General features: G+C 40.2%; 2 protein-coding genes across 4 annotated transcripts in view; one reads left to right on the forward strand and one right to left on the reverse strand.

Annotated features, from left to right (window-relative positions):
* CLCC1 (chloride channel CLIC-like 1) overlaps positions 1-16,601 on the forward strand; it is a 17,514-nt gene that overhangs the window by 198 nt on the left and 715 nt on the right. Inside the window, exons 2-12 of one of the 2 annotated variants that reach the window (XR_774102.1) lie at positions 782-922; positions 2,580-2,675; positions 3,541-3,648; positions 4,624-4,845; positions 6,036-6,176; positions 7,911-8,004; positions 9,141-9,238; positions 9,325-9,471; positions 10,103-10,393; positions 10,934-11,180; positions 15,027-15,547. Coding sequence is in view for 1 of the 2 variants with exons in the window: in XM_010563429.1 (XP_010561731.1) it covers positions 791-922; positions 2,580-2,675; positions 3,541-3,648; positions 4,624-4,845; positions 6,036-6,176; positions 7,911-8,004; positions 9,141-9,238; positions 9,325-9,471; positions 10,103-10,393; positions 10,934-11,161 (1,557 nt within the window). In the remaining variant the exon portion in view is untranslated. The remainder of the gene's footprint in view (positions 1-781; positions 923-2,579; positions 2,676-3,540; positions 3,649-4,623; positions 4,846-6,035; positions 6,177-7,910; positions 8,005-9,140; positions 9,239-9,324; positions 9,472-10,102; positions 10,394-10,933; positions 11,181-15,026; positions 15,548-16,601) is intronic. The other variant, XM_010563429.1, reaches the window with a different exon arrangement.
* The window catches only part of GPSM2 (G-protein signaling modulator 2), an 18,876-nt gene continuing 16,744 nt past the window's right edge, over positions 14,470-16,601 (reverse strand). The window contains exon 14 of one of the 2 annotated variants that reach the window (XM_010563426.1): positions 14,470-15,066. In XM_010563426.1, coding sequence (XP_010561728.1) covers positions 14,902-15,066 — 165 coding nt within the window. In that variant the 3' untranslated portion in view covers positions 14,470-14,901. The remainder of the gene's footprint in view (positions 15,067-16,601) is intronic. The other variant, XM_010563427.1, reaches the window with a different exon arrangement.

Consider the following 16,601-nt stretch of genomic DNA (forward strand, 5'->3'; position numbering starts at 1 on the left):
GGGGCCGGGCGCCGGTGCGGGGCCGCTGACTGGAGCCCCGTTGTCGGGGCGCGGCCTGCGCGTCGTCCGGGCCTTAGGGCGCTCGTCGCGGTGAACTGGCGAGGAGGAGTGGCGGGGGCGGGGAGGGGGGGGAGGCTGGGGGTCCTCCGCGACCGCGGCCTTAGTGTCCGAGCTAAACAAGGCGAAAGCGAAGGAGGAGACGTACTAGACGGGGTTTTCCGCTCCGCAGCCGTTTCAGCGCTTGCAGCCTAGGGCCTCTGTCGTCGTCGGCCGGGGCGGCGGGGTGGCTCCGGCTCGGGGCAGAGCAGCGGCTGCGGCCGGAGGGAAGCGGGGCGGGCGGGCTCGGGCCTGTCGGGGCGGCAGTGAGGTGGGCCCGGCGGGCCTGCCGCCCGCGGCGGGCGGGAACGTCCTCCGGTCTCTGCAAGACTTGCTGGGGGAGTTTGTGTAGTGGGAATGGTGCTGGACTTTTCGGCTCGAGGCCTGGAGGAGTTCCGCACTGTTTTATTGTATTTAGCAATGCTGAACTCTGCGCTACACCTGCTGGTAACTGCAGCCAGCTCTGTTGATCCGGTCACATAATACAGTTTAATTGTTGCATGTTCTTGCCAGTGTCTTCTCTGGAAAAAAAAAATTACAACAGTGAAGTTTAACCTGCTTAGTGGGGAACGGAGTTTTTAAACAACACCAGAGAATATTTTCTTCATGTTGTAAGATTGTTTCAGGTTTTTTGTACAGCATGTTACATCCTGAACTAAATATCTGAATTTCTTGTTCTGTTTAGTGATACAGGATGCTGTGTGCTTTGGTATTGTGTGCAGTTGTGCTAATAGGGAGTGGTAAAGTTCAAAATGATGAATGGATTGACCCCACGGATATGCTCAATTATGATGCTGCATCAGGAACAATGAGAAGACCTTACAAGGTAGAAAAAGAAAGGGTGCATGAATACGTGTGTCTCCCAAACAGTCCTTCAGCCATACGCTGTTGAAGGATTGTCCTTTAATCATGACATTAGAAAACGATAGAATTACGGTCTTTTTAAGGTCTTACAAGGTTACATCTAAGTCTATACCCAGAAAAGTGTTGTGTGTCCATTGTTAAAATTGCAAGAAAAAAAAAATTAGCAATCTGTGCTATTGTAGATAATTAGCTCAGAGCCTTTTACTGACGAGTTTCTGTTGCACACTGATCAAGTCACAGGAACCATGCTTTTTGTCTTTCCAGAGGTGGTGGCTCCACAAGTTACTTCTCTGAGAAGTACTGGGTTAAGCAGCTTTTGCTTCTCAAGTGTAGTGTTAAGTATCTTGAAAATTAAGCTCCTAGCTGATAAAAGTTGGGGGAATTAAGAGTTAATGATTATATTTTACTTGAATTACCGAGTTCCCTAGTTATTACTAGGAAATAAACTCCATTTATCGTGTGAGAGTATTATGGAAGTCAGTGGTGTTTTGTAATGCTGGGCATCAGAGTTTCCAGAAGGAAGATCAGAATAGGGATTGAGTGCTGTACTGTTAATAATTCGTGAACATTGAGGAGAATATGAAATAGGAATAGCTAATTTTAACAAGGTTAATCATCTCGTTTGTCTTGTTTGGGAGGTGGACTCTACACATATTGTGAGATGCATATTGTTTATCCAGTACGTATGTGCACACATGGCAGTGTAAACTGTGGTTTGTTGTACAGGCACCCTCTTCAGCTATCAAGTTTGGTTTTGCAGTCTTGAATAATGCCTTTTAATGCTCAGAGCATTCTATCTCTACAGAGTTTCTCCTCAGCCTCCACCTGCCCCAAGCCCACTTGATAGTTATTAGCTAGGAGTTTTACTGTTTTCTCCCACAAAAACAGAACTGCATCTTAAAGGAAAAAAATGACTGCTTTGGATTAATCCATTGTTTCAGGATTTCTTTTCTGTTCTGCCCTGAGAGATTTTAGGTAGGTAGGCTGTGTGGGCCACCTGAGTCCTCAAAAACTCAGCTTGAGTTCACCGATTTGTGTGATGTTACATGTCCTTTTGGAGACTTTCCTCAATGTGCATACCTGGTTGTGTAGAAGCAGCACTGCTAAAACTAAGTCTGAGCAATTAACAGAAAAATGGGATGTTTCAGAGTGAAGAGGGAACACGAAAGGCAAGGCATGCAACCCAGAATGGGGTTTTGTGTTTACTTTCGGTCTGGCTGGCTGCATGGCCAGCTAGACTGGAAAATTGTCTGGCTGAAAACTGCCCCTTTGCTTGCTGAGTCAGTTTTTAGCCAGTCCAATTATCTAATCTGATGCACAGGGTGGCTCACCAGCACTCAGGGGAGGGGAAAGGGCAGGTGGGGAAGGACAGGGCAAGACCTCACCTTCTGAAGGCAGCATGCATTTAGATTAACTTAAAGCAGTTGTCCGTTTGGAGTCGAAAATAACAGCAGAGAGGCGGCTAGAGTATCGTTGAGACAGTATTAGCAGCAAAGACCAACACTCAGCTTTTAGCTCCTTTGCTCCTTTTAAAGTGATCTGACTACAGAAGTGTAACATGGCATATTGATCAAACTTTTTGATTCTAAAAATATGTGCTTTTTCTTATGTAATTTTAGGCAAACTATCATGACTCTGAGGATAAGACTGTGGATACAGTCAGTACTGAAATCTTATCAAGTTGTTCCAGGGAAGTAGATTCCTTGCAACAGAAGGTTTGTTATGGAACTTCAGAATATTTTCCAGCTTTTAATAGGTTGTGCTTTCAGATGATGCTTTTCTGGACAGTGTAGAACAGGTGAATTGCTGACATAATTTGTGAGAGACCATGCATTATGTATGGGGAACCTCTTTATTCAGAGGGGGGACTGGAAGTAGTTGGAACTCAACTCCAAATTGCTGCTCCGCCCGTAGCGCAGCAGAAGTTGATAGGAGCTATGTGCTTCTGTCCAGTTGTCACCGACACATAGTGTTGATGTTAGACCATGCTGCCAAAAGCTAAGAAATCTGATCTTTCGTTTTCAAGTTGTTCAGTTCTGTTGGATTTTAAGGGGTGGGTTGTGGCTGACCATAACATGCAATGCTGCAGCTCTCGGGAGTGGCTGTAAGATCCTTATGCTGCTGCTTCCTCTGAGTTCAGGAGGATGCGGTGATGTTTGTGTAGCTACTGGGGCTCCTGCTTCCCTCAGCCATTTGGAGACCCAATGGGATATGTAATTTTAATGTTGTTTTAGTTACTTAGTATTTTTTACAGTTCCTTTTTTTCTTTTTGTTTTCCCTTAGATGTAAACTTAAAATTTAAGGAGATCCAGATTTTTAGTTTTTTCTAGACTTAGTGAGGTTAGTATTCAAACCATATTATTAGCAGATCTGAAATCTACAGGACTGGCCAGTCCCATGGAAAGTAGTATCTTCAGCAACTGCATAGGCTTTTTATCTGGTGTACTAATCACAGGGTTGTTGCTAAACTAAAGAAATGTGTCTCTGTTAATCCTGAGTTTAATGTGTTGGTAGGGTTTTTGTCTCCTACGAACAAGCTGGTTTCAGCAAGAAGCGAGTAAAAGTGTCTTTACATTGCAGATTGCAGATTGTGAGAAGAGGAATGCCAAATCACGTGAAAGTCGTAGCTTTTATATTTTTAAGCGATACTTGAATAAGATTTTAAATGAAGCTGGAAAACTTGGCCTTGTGAGTATTTGAACAGTCATTAAAAATTATTTAGAATTCATATTACTACTTTATGTGTTTTTCACAGTTACCAAGTATTGATTAATTATTCTGGCATATTTTAAATTTAAATTAAAATGAAGGGAACTGAATTGCAAAGGAAAAAATGACAGAAGTATGCATATTTGGTATTGCTGTTAGTTAGCAGTATTTGCTCAGGAGAGACAGTTGCCATTTGACCGGTACAGCATCGAAAGGAAGATGATGTGAATTCAGAGTATGTATCTAAATATCTGTTGCTGGGATGCAGCTATAGTAATACCCTGTTCAGTTCATGTTAATGGTTGTTAAACTTGAAAGACCCAGATTTTGTTTGTTTGTTTGTTTGTGGTAGACTTTTTAGGCCTTTGTTTAAGACTCTACCACATTAACCATCTAGGAACAGTAGCTTATTAGAGTTTGCATATAAGAATCACCTTATTACTTTCTTTATTATATTGTCTTTGGATAAATTTTTTTTCTATTCAGAGGTAGAGGAATAAATTTTTAGCAATAAGCAAAATTCATATCTAATGAAGATTATACTTAGTAATGTAAAATTTCTTATTTCAGTATTTAATAGCTTCTATCTGTATTACCCAGCCATGATTGGGGCACACATAGCGCATTCATAATTATTACTTGTTAATGAGAACTGGTTCTAAAATTTCAATAACAGGTGAGATAATTCATATTTTAGGTTATTGCTGTAGAACTGAAAGGGTACAAACCAGTTGAATTTGTGTTTTATGTAGTTTAGAAGAATGAACAAAAAGGTTATAGAATCATAGTGTGCTCCCTGTCCCATGTCTTCATCCTGCAGTCTGCTTCAAAAAGGTGCTGGTGCATAATGAGGATATATAATCAGGTTTTTGCCTAGGGATACAGTTTTTCACGTGTACTTCTATTTCCAAATAAGCAGCTTTTAACCATTGTTTCACTTTGCTTTTAATTCAGCCTGAGGAAAACATGGGCCACGTCCATTATGATGCTGAGATCATCCTTACAAAACAGACATATTTGGAGATCCTCAGGTTTCTCAATGAGGAAACTTGGCAGTCAGGTGCCGTGGATGATGCACTTAGTGATATTTTGATCAATTTTAAGCACCATGATTACAAAGCTTGGCACTGGAGATTTGAAGACACTTTTGGAATTGACCTATATAATATGTTTCTGGTAAGAGAAGAAGATAGGTTTTTTGTTGTTTTTTTAATTGCTGGGTTTTCCAGTTTCTTTGTGCAAATCTAGTCAATGAAAATTACCGTTGTAACTCCACACGTAAAGCCGTTCTTTCCATCGTACTTAGCAGTGAGTCACTCTTTTTGTTTCATGCTGAAGGTAGAGATGATATATTCACTTGAAGTAAGAATTCAAGTTTTTTATTTCTGTGGTCATCTTCTGTTATTGTAGATTTGTGGGGTTTTTTCTGGTATGCTTTCTTTTTTCTCTTCCTGTCTTTTATATCTGTGTTGCATGACTCATTAGACTCTAGTACTTTCTTACCACTTAAACTGACAATTTGTGCATTCTAAATTTTCCAGATTTGTCTCCTCAAATAGATGTTGAAGCTGTTGGCTTCTGCAGGAGTTGGAATATATTCATATTGAGACAAGTATATATTTGAGGTCTTACAGGTCAGAGGGTTTTGTGAATTTTGTGGGAAAAAAAATGTATAGTGTTGGAGAGAAGGAGAGCATGACTATGTGAAAATGTCGTATTCTCTAAAATGGAGTTACAAAGTGCTAAGCTGAGGATCTCTCATTAGCTGAAGCTCTCTGAATAAATTTTTACAATTCAGAATATGCTAACATTTTATGCTGACATGATCTTGAAAGTAGCCTGTCTGGTTTTGAGGGGGGTCCATGGAAGCCAAATGAAAAAAGCAAGCTGTCAGTAGTGTTAACCTCGCTGTTAGGGGTTGTCATATGGAAAGAGACTGTGAAGTGCTTCTCTGAAGTCTTGCTGCTGTTAGCCAGACTGTAACTTTGTCTCTTAACCAAACTGCAGGAGCTGACAGCAGCAGTTCTGTGGTTCATACCAGGCATGTATTACTCAAGCACTGAATTACACCAGTTTTAAAGTATGGTAGGAAATGTGATAAATACCATAAAGAAGAAATAACTAAACATCACAAGAAAGAAACTAGCAACTGCAACGTAAGGCTGTGATAGGAATGACTACTAGTAATACCATAAAACTTTTCTGCCTTGTGCTGCTGGAGATAAGCTGTGAAAGGAAGGAAGAATTCTCTCAACTGTTCTCTGTAAATGACACTATTAAAAACAAAAGTTTTCCTTCATGTGTACTGGCAGTGAGCTTGGAAAATTCCAAATCTGGATCATAATTTTTTCCTGTTTCTTTTTCAGATACTCTTGTGCTTAGTGTGCATTGTAACTGTAATAGCTACAGAGCTCTGGACACATATTCATTGGTTTGTTCAGCTAAAACGTGTTCTATTAATAAGTTTTTTCATCAGTTTTGCATGGAATTGGCTTTACTTGTATAAGGTAAGTTGTTCTGAAATCTTAATGGCTTTTAGGCTTAAAATTTTACAGTTATGAGGGAGTTAAGGTTATTTAGTTCCTTTAGTTAGTCTATATAAAGCAATACTTGGCCACAAAATAAATAGAGATAAATGTTTTATTTTGCATGTTGACAGGTGTATTAGCTTAAAGAACAAAAGAAACCCTGCCAACTTTTATCCTGCTGCAGAGGCAGGATAAAATATTCATAAAGCAGTAGAGCTGTGATTTCACTGCGTGGGCAAGGGAGATGTGAACTCTGTCTAAATCAGCTTGGTAGATGTCATGGTTTAACCCCAGCCAGCAACGAGGCACCACGCAGCTGCTCACTCACTCCCCCCCACCCAGCAGGATAGGGGAGAGAATCAGAAGGAAAAAGGTAAAACTCATGGGTCGAGATAAGAACAGTTTTAATAGAACAGAAAGGAAGAAACTAATAATGAAAATAATAACAATAATAAAATGGCAACAATAATAATAATAAAAAAATTGGAACATACAAAACAAGTGATGCACAATGCAATTGCTCACCACTCGCTGATCAATGTCCAGCCAGTTCCCAAGCAGCGATCCCCCCCCAGGCCAACTTACCCCAGTTTATATACTGGGCATGCCATCACATGGTATGGAATACCCCTTTGGCCAGTTTGGGTCAGCTGCCCTGGCTGTGTCCCCTCCCAACTTCTTGTGCCCCTCCAGCCTTCTTGCTGGCTGGGCATGAGAAGCTGAAAAAGCCTTGACTTAGTTGTTAAGTAGTGTTTACACTGAAAACATCAGTGTGTTATCAACATTCTTCTCATACTGAACCCAAAACATAGCACTATACCAGCTACTAGAAAGAAAATTAACTCTATTGCAGCCAAAACCAGGACAGTAGAAAAGTCTTGTGAAAATATATTGTGGGGAGAGTTTTGTCTTTCTTAAGATTTCCTGGCTGAAACTGTATTTAATGTGTGATAGACTGGAGATAAATGTTTCATTAATGGTGATACAGTAGCTGACTGTACAATGGTATTGGTTTTAATGAGGAGGAATTTATGCTCCTAGGTCATAGCTCAACCCCAGAATCTTGGTCCTCGCATCTTGTCATCAGAATTTAACTGCAGCTTGTCAGAGCCAGGAATAGCACAGTGCCAGAGAGTAGGATGGCTCTTGGAACATGAGTGGACTGCCATGCGGAGGACTCAATCTGAGTCAGTCTGCTTTTCAACAGATTATTTGACTTAATTTTTTCTATTTAATTATCCGTTGCAAACCGTAAGGCAAAATTATTATGAATACAGGTATTTGTTCATGGGAATTATTTAAAAAATAAAAGAGAATGTCCTGATGCTTTAATTAGTAATTGCATGGCAGCCATCTCTGGTTTTAATCCAGAAACATTTTAAGGAAACAAGATCTCATCAGATTACTTGTGCCCTGAACTTGTATCTTTGAATATTGGAGTTCGCTCTTTCGGCAATTCAGACTCCATTTGCAGAGCAACTCAGAGGTGGCCATCTTGGTAGTTTTTGTCCATTCCCAGGAAGTACTGAGAATTTAACTCTGTTAAATTGTTTAGTAGCAAACTTTTCTTAGTACAAATTTACCTGGATAATTATCCCAAGCCTGCTAAGAGCAAACGTCATTAGCTCAGGTGCAGTGCTGCATGGATGTAGGTGTTCTGCTCCCAGCACCACCTTGTCTTATGTTTTACAAATAATTCCTATTCTCCTGCAGCTGTCCTTTGCGCAGCATCAAGCAGAAATTGCAAAAATGGGGCAGTTTGATAACGTCTGTGCTGAGAAGTTGGACTGGGGAGAAAGTCTTATTGGTAAATACTTGTTTTGTTATTTTGTAATAGTATTTAAGATGACAAAATACTCAGTAATAGTATCCAAGAATACTCTTATTTCTTCATGAGTAGCACATTGAATTTTCTTCAGCAATACATGATTATGTGGTTTTACCATTTTTCTGGTCCACCAAACTTCCTTTTCTAGGCCTTTGAAGGAGAGCTGATTACAGAACTGTGCTTAGAGCAGGTCATGGTGTTACTTCTTTTCCTTATAACTTACTCTGTGACTGCTTCCCCAGCTGCCCTCCCCAGTATCATTCAGTGCCATTTACTGAAGATAGGAGGGCAGAATTCAAGAAAAAGATTTTTTTTTTAATTATTTTTTTTATCAGCAAGGCCTACAGTACAGTGGACTTCAGAAATTAGATCTGTAACTACTTACTCTAGTGGTTTTATTTTACAGAGAAAGCTGAATTTTTTAATTAGCTGTTACTTGTTATCCAGTGCTATAGCAGGTAAATTAATGATGACAACTCTTAATGAGTTCTTGTTATGGTCTTCCCTTTACAATTTATTGGCTGTTATTGCTCTGTTTATGTCAAATTTCAATGGTTTATGTTCTGACTGCACTAAAATCAAACTACAGAAACACTGATATCATAAATTACTTGTTTATAACTTAGAATTTCCCTTAAGGAGTAAGACTTTCTGCCTGTAACTAAAATAGTCCCTTGAAATCTAGCAAGCAAAATAAACATTTTTTTATCTACTTGCAGCCTGGCAGATAAGTAATAACACTCAATTACCTCTATTTCAGTAGCTGTGGACAAAATGTGCTAGATAAATCTCGTCTGTGAGAACTACTATTTCTCTTCTGAGGCTTCTAGGGACTAAATTCATCTAATAAAGAGAACTTTCTTGACCGAACATGGGAAAACCTCAGTTTCTTTTCTTTCTTTCCAGCCTTCCCTTCCATTCCTTCCAGCATCCCCATGACTGGATAAACTACACTGCCAAGCTAATCATCTCAGTTAAAAATAAATCTGAGCTTTGAACCATATCTAGAAGAGTTCTTTTCCATCTATAATTGAAATGCTACTTTCTGTATTACTGCTGTGTCATAAAATGTGTTTTTAAAAAGTAGTAAAAATAGGTCTCTGCTTTGACTACAGAATGGCTCAGAAGTAAATGGACATTTCAGGACGATCCCTGTCAGAAGTACTATGAAACTCTACTAGTAAATCCTGTTTTGCTGGTTCCACCGACAAAGGTATATATATGCCAAGCCTAAAGAGACTGTTCATGTTTATGTTTGTAATCAGTAACAACACTATTTTTCTATTTGTATTTTTCTAGGCATTGGCAATTACTTTCACCAACTTTGTAACTGAGCCTTTGAAGCACATAGGACAAGGTATTGGTGAATTCATCAAAGCACTAATGAAGGAGATACCATTCATTCTGCAGGTTCCAGTGCTTATTATGATGGCTCTGGCTGTTCTGGTTTGTATACATTTATCTTATATTTAAAAGCTCAGTTTTGTTTTTTTTTATATATTAAACTTACTTATATTTAAGTATTATTATCTATTATATTATTTATTTCTTATTTGTACTAGTGAACAGATTTCTTAGCACAGATGAAATTACTTCTACAAGGGAATTTTTTCTTGACAAAATCTTTATAGTACTGTTGGTTTAGCAATTAAAATAGGTTAGTTTGTATTTAAACCACATCTCTCCCCCACTCCCCAAGTGGGATAAAATAGCATTAAACTGCTTAAAATCTTAGGCTCTGTGACAGTTTATTGCAGCTTAGTTCCCATTTCTTTGTTGTGTCATTACACAGCAATGCATATAATTGGCATTTTATACATGGAAACATTGAGTTAAGAGCCTTCAACATCTTCATTGTAGCACCAAAGATGAACTATATCCAGTCTGGCAGTTCCTGCAGTGTGGTCAGACTGTAGAAAGCTTGAATTTTACTGTAGCCATTCTGAACACCTGAGCTTTTCTTTCAGTGTTTTTCAGCTATGTGACTTCGAATTCTGTGTGAAAACTGTAGGCTGCAAATATTTGGTATTTTGTTCTTTTTTTTTTTTTTCTTTCTTTCTTTCTTCCCTGTCCCCAGGCTTTCTGCTATGGTGCAGGATCATCAGTGTCTGTGTTAAGATACTTAACATCTTCTCAGAAGAAAAGTCTTCCTCCACCCAACAGTCAACAGGAGAAAATAGCCTTTGGGCAATATGATGGGAGTAAATCAGATGGCTATTATTTGCAGAAGCTTCCTTATGTATATGGAGGACCTTACGACAGAGGAGATGCTCCTGTGAGACCAGGAAATGGCAGAAGTCCTAACATCGTGCATACAAGCCATGAGCCAGATACGCAAGTAGAAGAGTCTCACAAACCCGAACCTGGTGTATGTTAGTCCTGGTGCTCTTTGAGCTGGGATTAAATTTAATAGATTTCAATGATGTCATCTGCTAGAACATGTTTAAACAACAAGCTTAAACTAAATCTTGGGGAGAGAGGAGTTAAGGAAGTACCTGCTCCCCTATAGAACAGTTCAGTAGAGGTATCTATCTTGGGTGTGTTTTGTTCTGGAAAAATACTGTGCAATGGCTAACTGTGGCAGGACACTACTGAGTTAAAAATCTTCTTTTATAGTAAAGACTTAAGTAACTTCTGTTTTGAGAGATCAATAATTATGTCAGCCTGGGCATAATGATTACCCACAGAGGAAAAGCAGGGAGAAGCAGCAGTGTTGACGTTTCTGTAAAGTATAGAAAATCAAAAATGGTCTTATACTCTAGATGGTGCTTATGTACATGATTCCCAGGAGAAAAAGATACCAGTCATGCTTTGGGGGAGTTCTGCCCCTTGAGCTGAGATGCATCTGAAGCAATAGATGCCATCACTTTGGATTGCTTGATTAATAGCTTATTATTAATTTTTACAGAATAGATTGCACACTGAGTCAGAAGTTTGTAGACTAGAAACTATCACAGCTGAAAACCTTACTGAAGAACATGCACTTGAGCAGCAGAAACAGGAGACAGGCAAAGCAGAGCAAGAGACTGGAGAAAACTGTGATCCTAATAAAAACCTAGACGGGAAAAGTTCTGCAGTGGAACCACGTGAAGAGAAGAAAAAGAGCAGTTCATGTCACTCAGAGGAAGGAGACTAAGGAAGCCCAAAGCTCTGCTGTAAGTTCTGTCTAATCGTTGCTTGTCATGTACTTGCTAGTTCTGCTCTAGTTCTCAAATGTAGAAAATCAAGCATCAGTAAGCTGATGGGAACTCATCTTTGGTCAGATAGTAATCATAAGGTAAGTAGAGTTTTAAAAGCTGAGAGACTGAGTGTACGTACTACTTCTGGAATGTGAAATAAATATCTTAAGTAAAGTAAGATAGTACAGCATTTAAGTGGCCAAGGAAAGAGGCTTGTGGGCTGTTGCTGCTTGTTTGAAATCAAGTTTGTGTAATAAGTTTTGAGTAAAACTAGATACTCAGTGAGGGGAAAACACTGCTACTCTGTGATCTAGCAAACATAAGCCTAACAAGTTAACTGTCAAACAGCCTGAAGAAAGTTTCTGATATTCATGTAATTCACATAAGACTAATCGCAGCTCAAATGGATGTCTCAGGACTATCATGTTTTGTTTTACACTCTCTAAAATCAGTTTGCTGCTTGTCAGCTCAGTTTTAGGACAGCTTGATGATTGTCTTCTAGTTTAATAATTTGTAGAGGAGTGAGAAGCTGATGTTGTATCAGATTTTTTTAGGGCAATTTAAAGCTGAATGGGGAGTAGGAAGCACTAAGTAAAAGTACCCAAGCTCAGCACAATAAACTGATGGTAGCACATGGTTTTTGTAAGAATATTCTGGCATTTCTCTGCAAAAGCAGAAGGAGGACAGTTTTAGTTGCAGCAGGATTCCATTTCAGTGCTAAAAAAGCTGCAAGAGAATGTTTGTAAAACTTTCAAGTAACTGTAAAATAGTTTGAATTAACTATTCCTACAATGCCATTTTACTCTGAAGCTAAAATTAACTGTAGATTCTTCTCTAGGGGTATGATCATAGAATCATTTAGGTTGGAAAAGACCTTCAGGATCATCGAGTCCAACCATCAACCATGCCCACTAAACCACGTCCCGAAGTACCCCGTCTACTTGCTTTTTTAATCCCTCCAGGGATGGTGACTCAACCACATCCCTGGGCAGCCCATTCCAATGTCTGACAACCCTCTCAGTAAAAAAAAAATTCCTAATATCTAACCTAAATCTCCCTTGCCTCAACTTGAGGCCATTTCCTATCTCCAGCCACCTGACAGAAGACACCAGCACCCACCTCACTACAGCCCCCCTTCAGGTAGTTGTAGAGAGCAATAAGGTCTCCCCTCAGCCTCCTCTTCTCTAGACTAAACAGCCCCAGCTCCCTCAGCTGCTCCTCATAAGACTTGTGCTCCAGGCCCCTCACCAACTTCATTGCCCTTCTCTGGACATGCTCCAGCAACTCAATGTCTGTCTTGTAGTCCCAAAACTGAACACAGTACTCAAGGTGCGGCCTCACCAGTGCCGAGTACAGGGGAACAATCACCTCCCTGCTCCTGCTGGCCACACTATTTCTGATACAGGCTAGGATGCCATTGGCCTTCTTGGCCACCTGGGCACACCGCTGGCTCATATCCAGCCGGCTGTCAACCAGCACATCCAGGTCTTTCTCTGCTGGGCAGCTTTCCAGCCACTCTTCCCCAAGCCTGTAGCGCTCCATGGGGCTGCTGTGACCCAAGTGCAGGACCTGGCACTTTGCCTTGTTGAACTTCATACGACTGGCCTCAGCCCATTGATCCAGCCTGTCCAGATCCCTCTGTAGAGCCTCCCTACCCTCAAGCAGATCAACCCTGCCTCCCAACTTGGTGTCATCTGCAAACTTGCTGAGGGTGCACTCGATCCCCTCATCCAGATCATTGATAAAGATATTAAACAGAACAGGGCCCAATACTGAGCCCTGGGGAACACCACTTGTGACCCACCGCCAACTGGATTTCACCCCATTCACCACAACCCTCTGGGCTTGTCCAGCCAGCCAGTTTTCCACCCAGCAAAGAGTACACTTGTCCAAGCCATGAGATGCAAGCTTCTCAAGGAGTATGCCATGAGAGAGAGTGCAAAGGCCTTGCTGAAGTCCAGGAAGATGACATCCACAGCCTTTCCCTCATCCACTAGGCAGGTCACCTGGTCATAGAAGGAGATCAGGCTGGTCAAGCAGGACCTGCCTTTCATAAACCCATGCTGACTGGGCCTGAACCCCTGCTTGTCCTGGACTTGCCACATGAGTGCTCTCAAGACATACTGTTCCATAATCTTCCCTGGTACCGAGGTCAGGCTGACAGGCCCATAGTTCCCCGGATCCTCCCTCCGAGCCTTCTTGTAAATGGGAGTCACATTGGCAAGCCTCCAGTCCTCTGGGACCTCCCCTGTTGACCAGGATCGCTGATAGATGATAGAGAGTGGCTTGGCAAGGACCTCCGCCATTTCCCTCAGTACTCTTGGATGGATCCCATCAGGTCCCATAGATCTGTGAGTGTCCAGATCCTCCTGGATTAAGGGGGGTATGTTCTGCTCTTCATCCTTACCTTCCAGCTCAAGGGGTGGAGTACCCTGAGGATAACTGGACTCACTATTAAAGACTGAGGCAAAGAAGGCATTAAGTACCTCGGCCTTTTCCTCATCTCTGGTTGCTACGTTCCCTTCTGTATCCATTAAGGGACAGATATTCTCTTTGGGATTCTTTTTACTGTTAACATATTTGTAAAAAACATTTATTGTTGTCAATTAAAAGATGACATCATTTATAAATACCTGAAGTGAACAGCTTGCCACGTTTGGTGTTAAAATCGGTGGCTTCTAAGTCAAGATACCTACACTGAAAAACATACAGCCCTCAGGGTTCCCCAAAACAACCTCAGTACAGGTATCTACTGAGGGGAAGACATTAAGTTACAACTGTTGTTCCCAAGAACTACCCCAGCATAGCACATACCTATCAAGAGAAGTAGTTGAGGTCAAGTAATAAGCAGCATACATACATTCACTGTAACATTTTAAATTCAATTCCTGCAGGAATTACCTGACATCCGTGGTAGTTCATGCCAAGTACCTACCAACCCTGTGATTCCCTGGTGCATGGACTACTACTGGTGGTGGACATGTACCACACAATCTATAGAACAGCATGGGCAGCTGTTGCTTAAAAACAAGTATATCTTCTTAAAAAATTCTTCTTCTGATATAGGAAACACTTACCTGAATATCACCAAAAAAACCCAGCATGTTTTGAGTAGACTATTTTTGTATTAAACAGAATTAAAATTAGGGTTTGATTTTTTAGATTTTTTTTTAGTATGTTTGTTTCTTCCAAACTGTGTTTCTGCAAAGACAGATTAAGTACTGAAACTATTTTTCTTTTTTTTTATTATTTTTTTAATTTTTATAAAAAGTATAAAAGAAGACAGGACCTTTTTCCAGGGAGGTACAAATCAGAAAAAAAAAGTTTTCCTTAAAAAGAACATACAAATTTAGGTCTTGTGCTAGATGGAGACAGTGGTAGAATCTACACATCAGTAATGAGAATACCTTCACAGGGAAAAAAATGGGTATTAATGTTCATAGACTAGAGGCAGTTAAGAGGGAGATACAGTAATTCGTATCTCGGGCACCGCTAAAAGCAGCTGCCAACTGCAAAGAGCAGCGGCAGCTCTAACTACTGGTCACGAGTGTGATGCTGCTGCTATTTATACAAAAAATTATTAGAAAGGGGACAAAGCTATTAACAGCAGTCTTCTGTAAAAAGGCATGTTATGTTTTTCTAGCAAACAAAGATGATACCTAAGATGCTACTGTACAGTACGCGCCTGTTTCTTTCTTCAGCTAGAATTTGGTCCCTTTATAGTCGAGGGCAAATGGACTCTTTGTTCATCCATTCTCTTAGCTTGTGATCGTAAAATTAGGCTGAAAAAATCCTCATCTGGTACAGTTGGTCCTTTTGCAGATGATGGAGGAGCACATCTTTGATCATCCAGTCTGGACCCCTACAGACAGACCAAGCAATAAAGCTGCATATTTACAGGAATATAAATAATAAAATAAGTTAACAATGTAAGTGAAAAATTACTAAAAGCCTTTGTTTTCAGATTTAAAGCTATTACAAGGATTTAATTTGTAAGTTTTGTTTCAGGTTAAACTTCTGAAATGAAATCAGTAAGGTAACAGTGCAACTATAGCTAAAATGGTTCCTCCAAACCACTTGTCCACATGTATCTGAAAAAAAAAAACAAAAACAAAAAAAAAACAACCCAATTTAGTTCTTGTTCATATTGCAGAATAAGATTTAAGTGTCCTTTGTCCAGAAGAAGAATTTTAGCATTAGTACATGGTAGTTCTAGTCTCATCCAACAGAAAATATGGTTGGCTTCCTTTCCTTGTACAGGGAGTAAAAAATGGCCACACTGGTGTCAGATTTGGAGAGGCAATATTGAGAGGAAGTTTTCCTCCAAACTGAAAAAAAGACTGGTACATTTTACTCACAATGTTACAGAGCAGTTGGCTAACACCTCTGAGAGAGTTTCTGTGCTCCTTTAACACAGCTATCCCCTCCTGGTCAGTTTTTACAAGCACCAGCCTATCACACCAGGTCTGGCTGTGGACTGCAGCCATCGACAGTAGCGCCTTTGCTTGAGCAGGGAACTAGTATTTCTCAGCTGAGCTAGCTGGAGGGGAATATGGTCACTTCAGGAAAAGCAAGGCTTCCAGTGCCGGATAGACCTTAGACAGAGCCAGCTTTGACACAAAAATTCTCAGAAGTCAGCTACCCTTTTCTGCTTGTTTAAAGCAGTAGCAGCCCTAATTAATTGAGGGGATTAAATTTTTCCATTCCTTTCTCAATAAGCACAGTCAGTCATTGTGTTACGTTTGCTACATATAGTGCACATGCAGAGACATGCATTAATATGATAGAAAATATATCGTACTAATTTCCAGATTCTTCGCTTGACTCAAAGAAGTAAACAGACAAGCTGCTAAAACAGCATGCTATCTCATCAGGTTGATGAACACTGTCATTGTAGACTCAATTCCTGGTGCTGCTTCCCACCCAAGCTAACATACTTACTTACCTTTGGAGAACACAGTATCTGAATTTTGTATTTTGAGATTGTTATCAACCCATCAGGTAAAACACCAAGTCTTTTTAATTAAATTCTTTTTGGTCTAACTGGTGTATATATACACCATGCTCTAATTGACAATCAGACACCTCATTTGTATATTGCTACAAACTACTATTTAAACTTCATATAATTGGAATGGTGATTACTATCACCACTGAAACTCTGGTACTAAATTCTTTCATTTGATGAGTTAGGATTCTTGGTATATCATATGCCCTCCTAACAAGCCAGATCTAAACACTTCTTTTTTCTTAAAATCATTTTACATACTCCTTTTAATAGCCTCACTTGTTTTCCTTCACTTTTTCAGCATTTGTTACTTTAAATGGTTAACATGGTATAAATACCAAAATTACACTTACTAGACACTGGATAATGGGGGGGGGGGGGGGGGGGGG

Source organism: Haliaeetus leucocephalus, unplaced genomic scaffold, assembly GCF_000737465.1.
Source record: "Haliaeetus leucocephalus isolate CR32 unplaced genomic scaffold, Haliaeetus_leucocephalus-4.0 Scaffold166, whole genome shotgun sequence".
Taxonomy (NCBI): Eukaryota; Metazoa; Chordata; class Aves; order Accipitriformes; family Accipitridae; genus Haliaeetus; species Haliaeetus leucocephalus.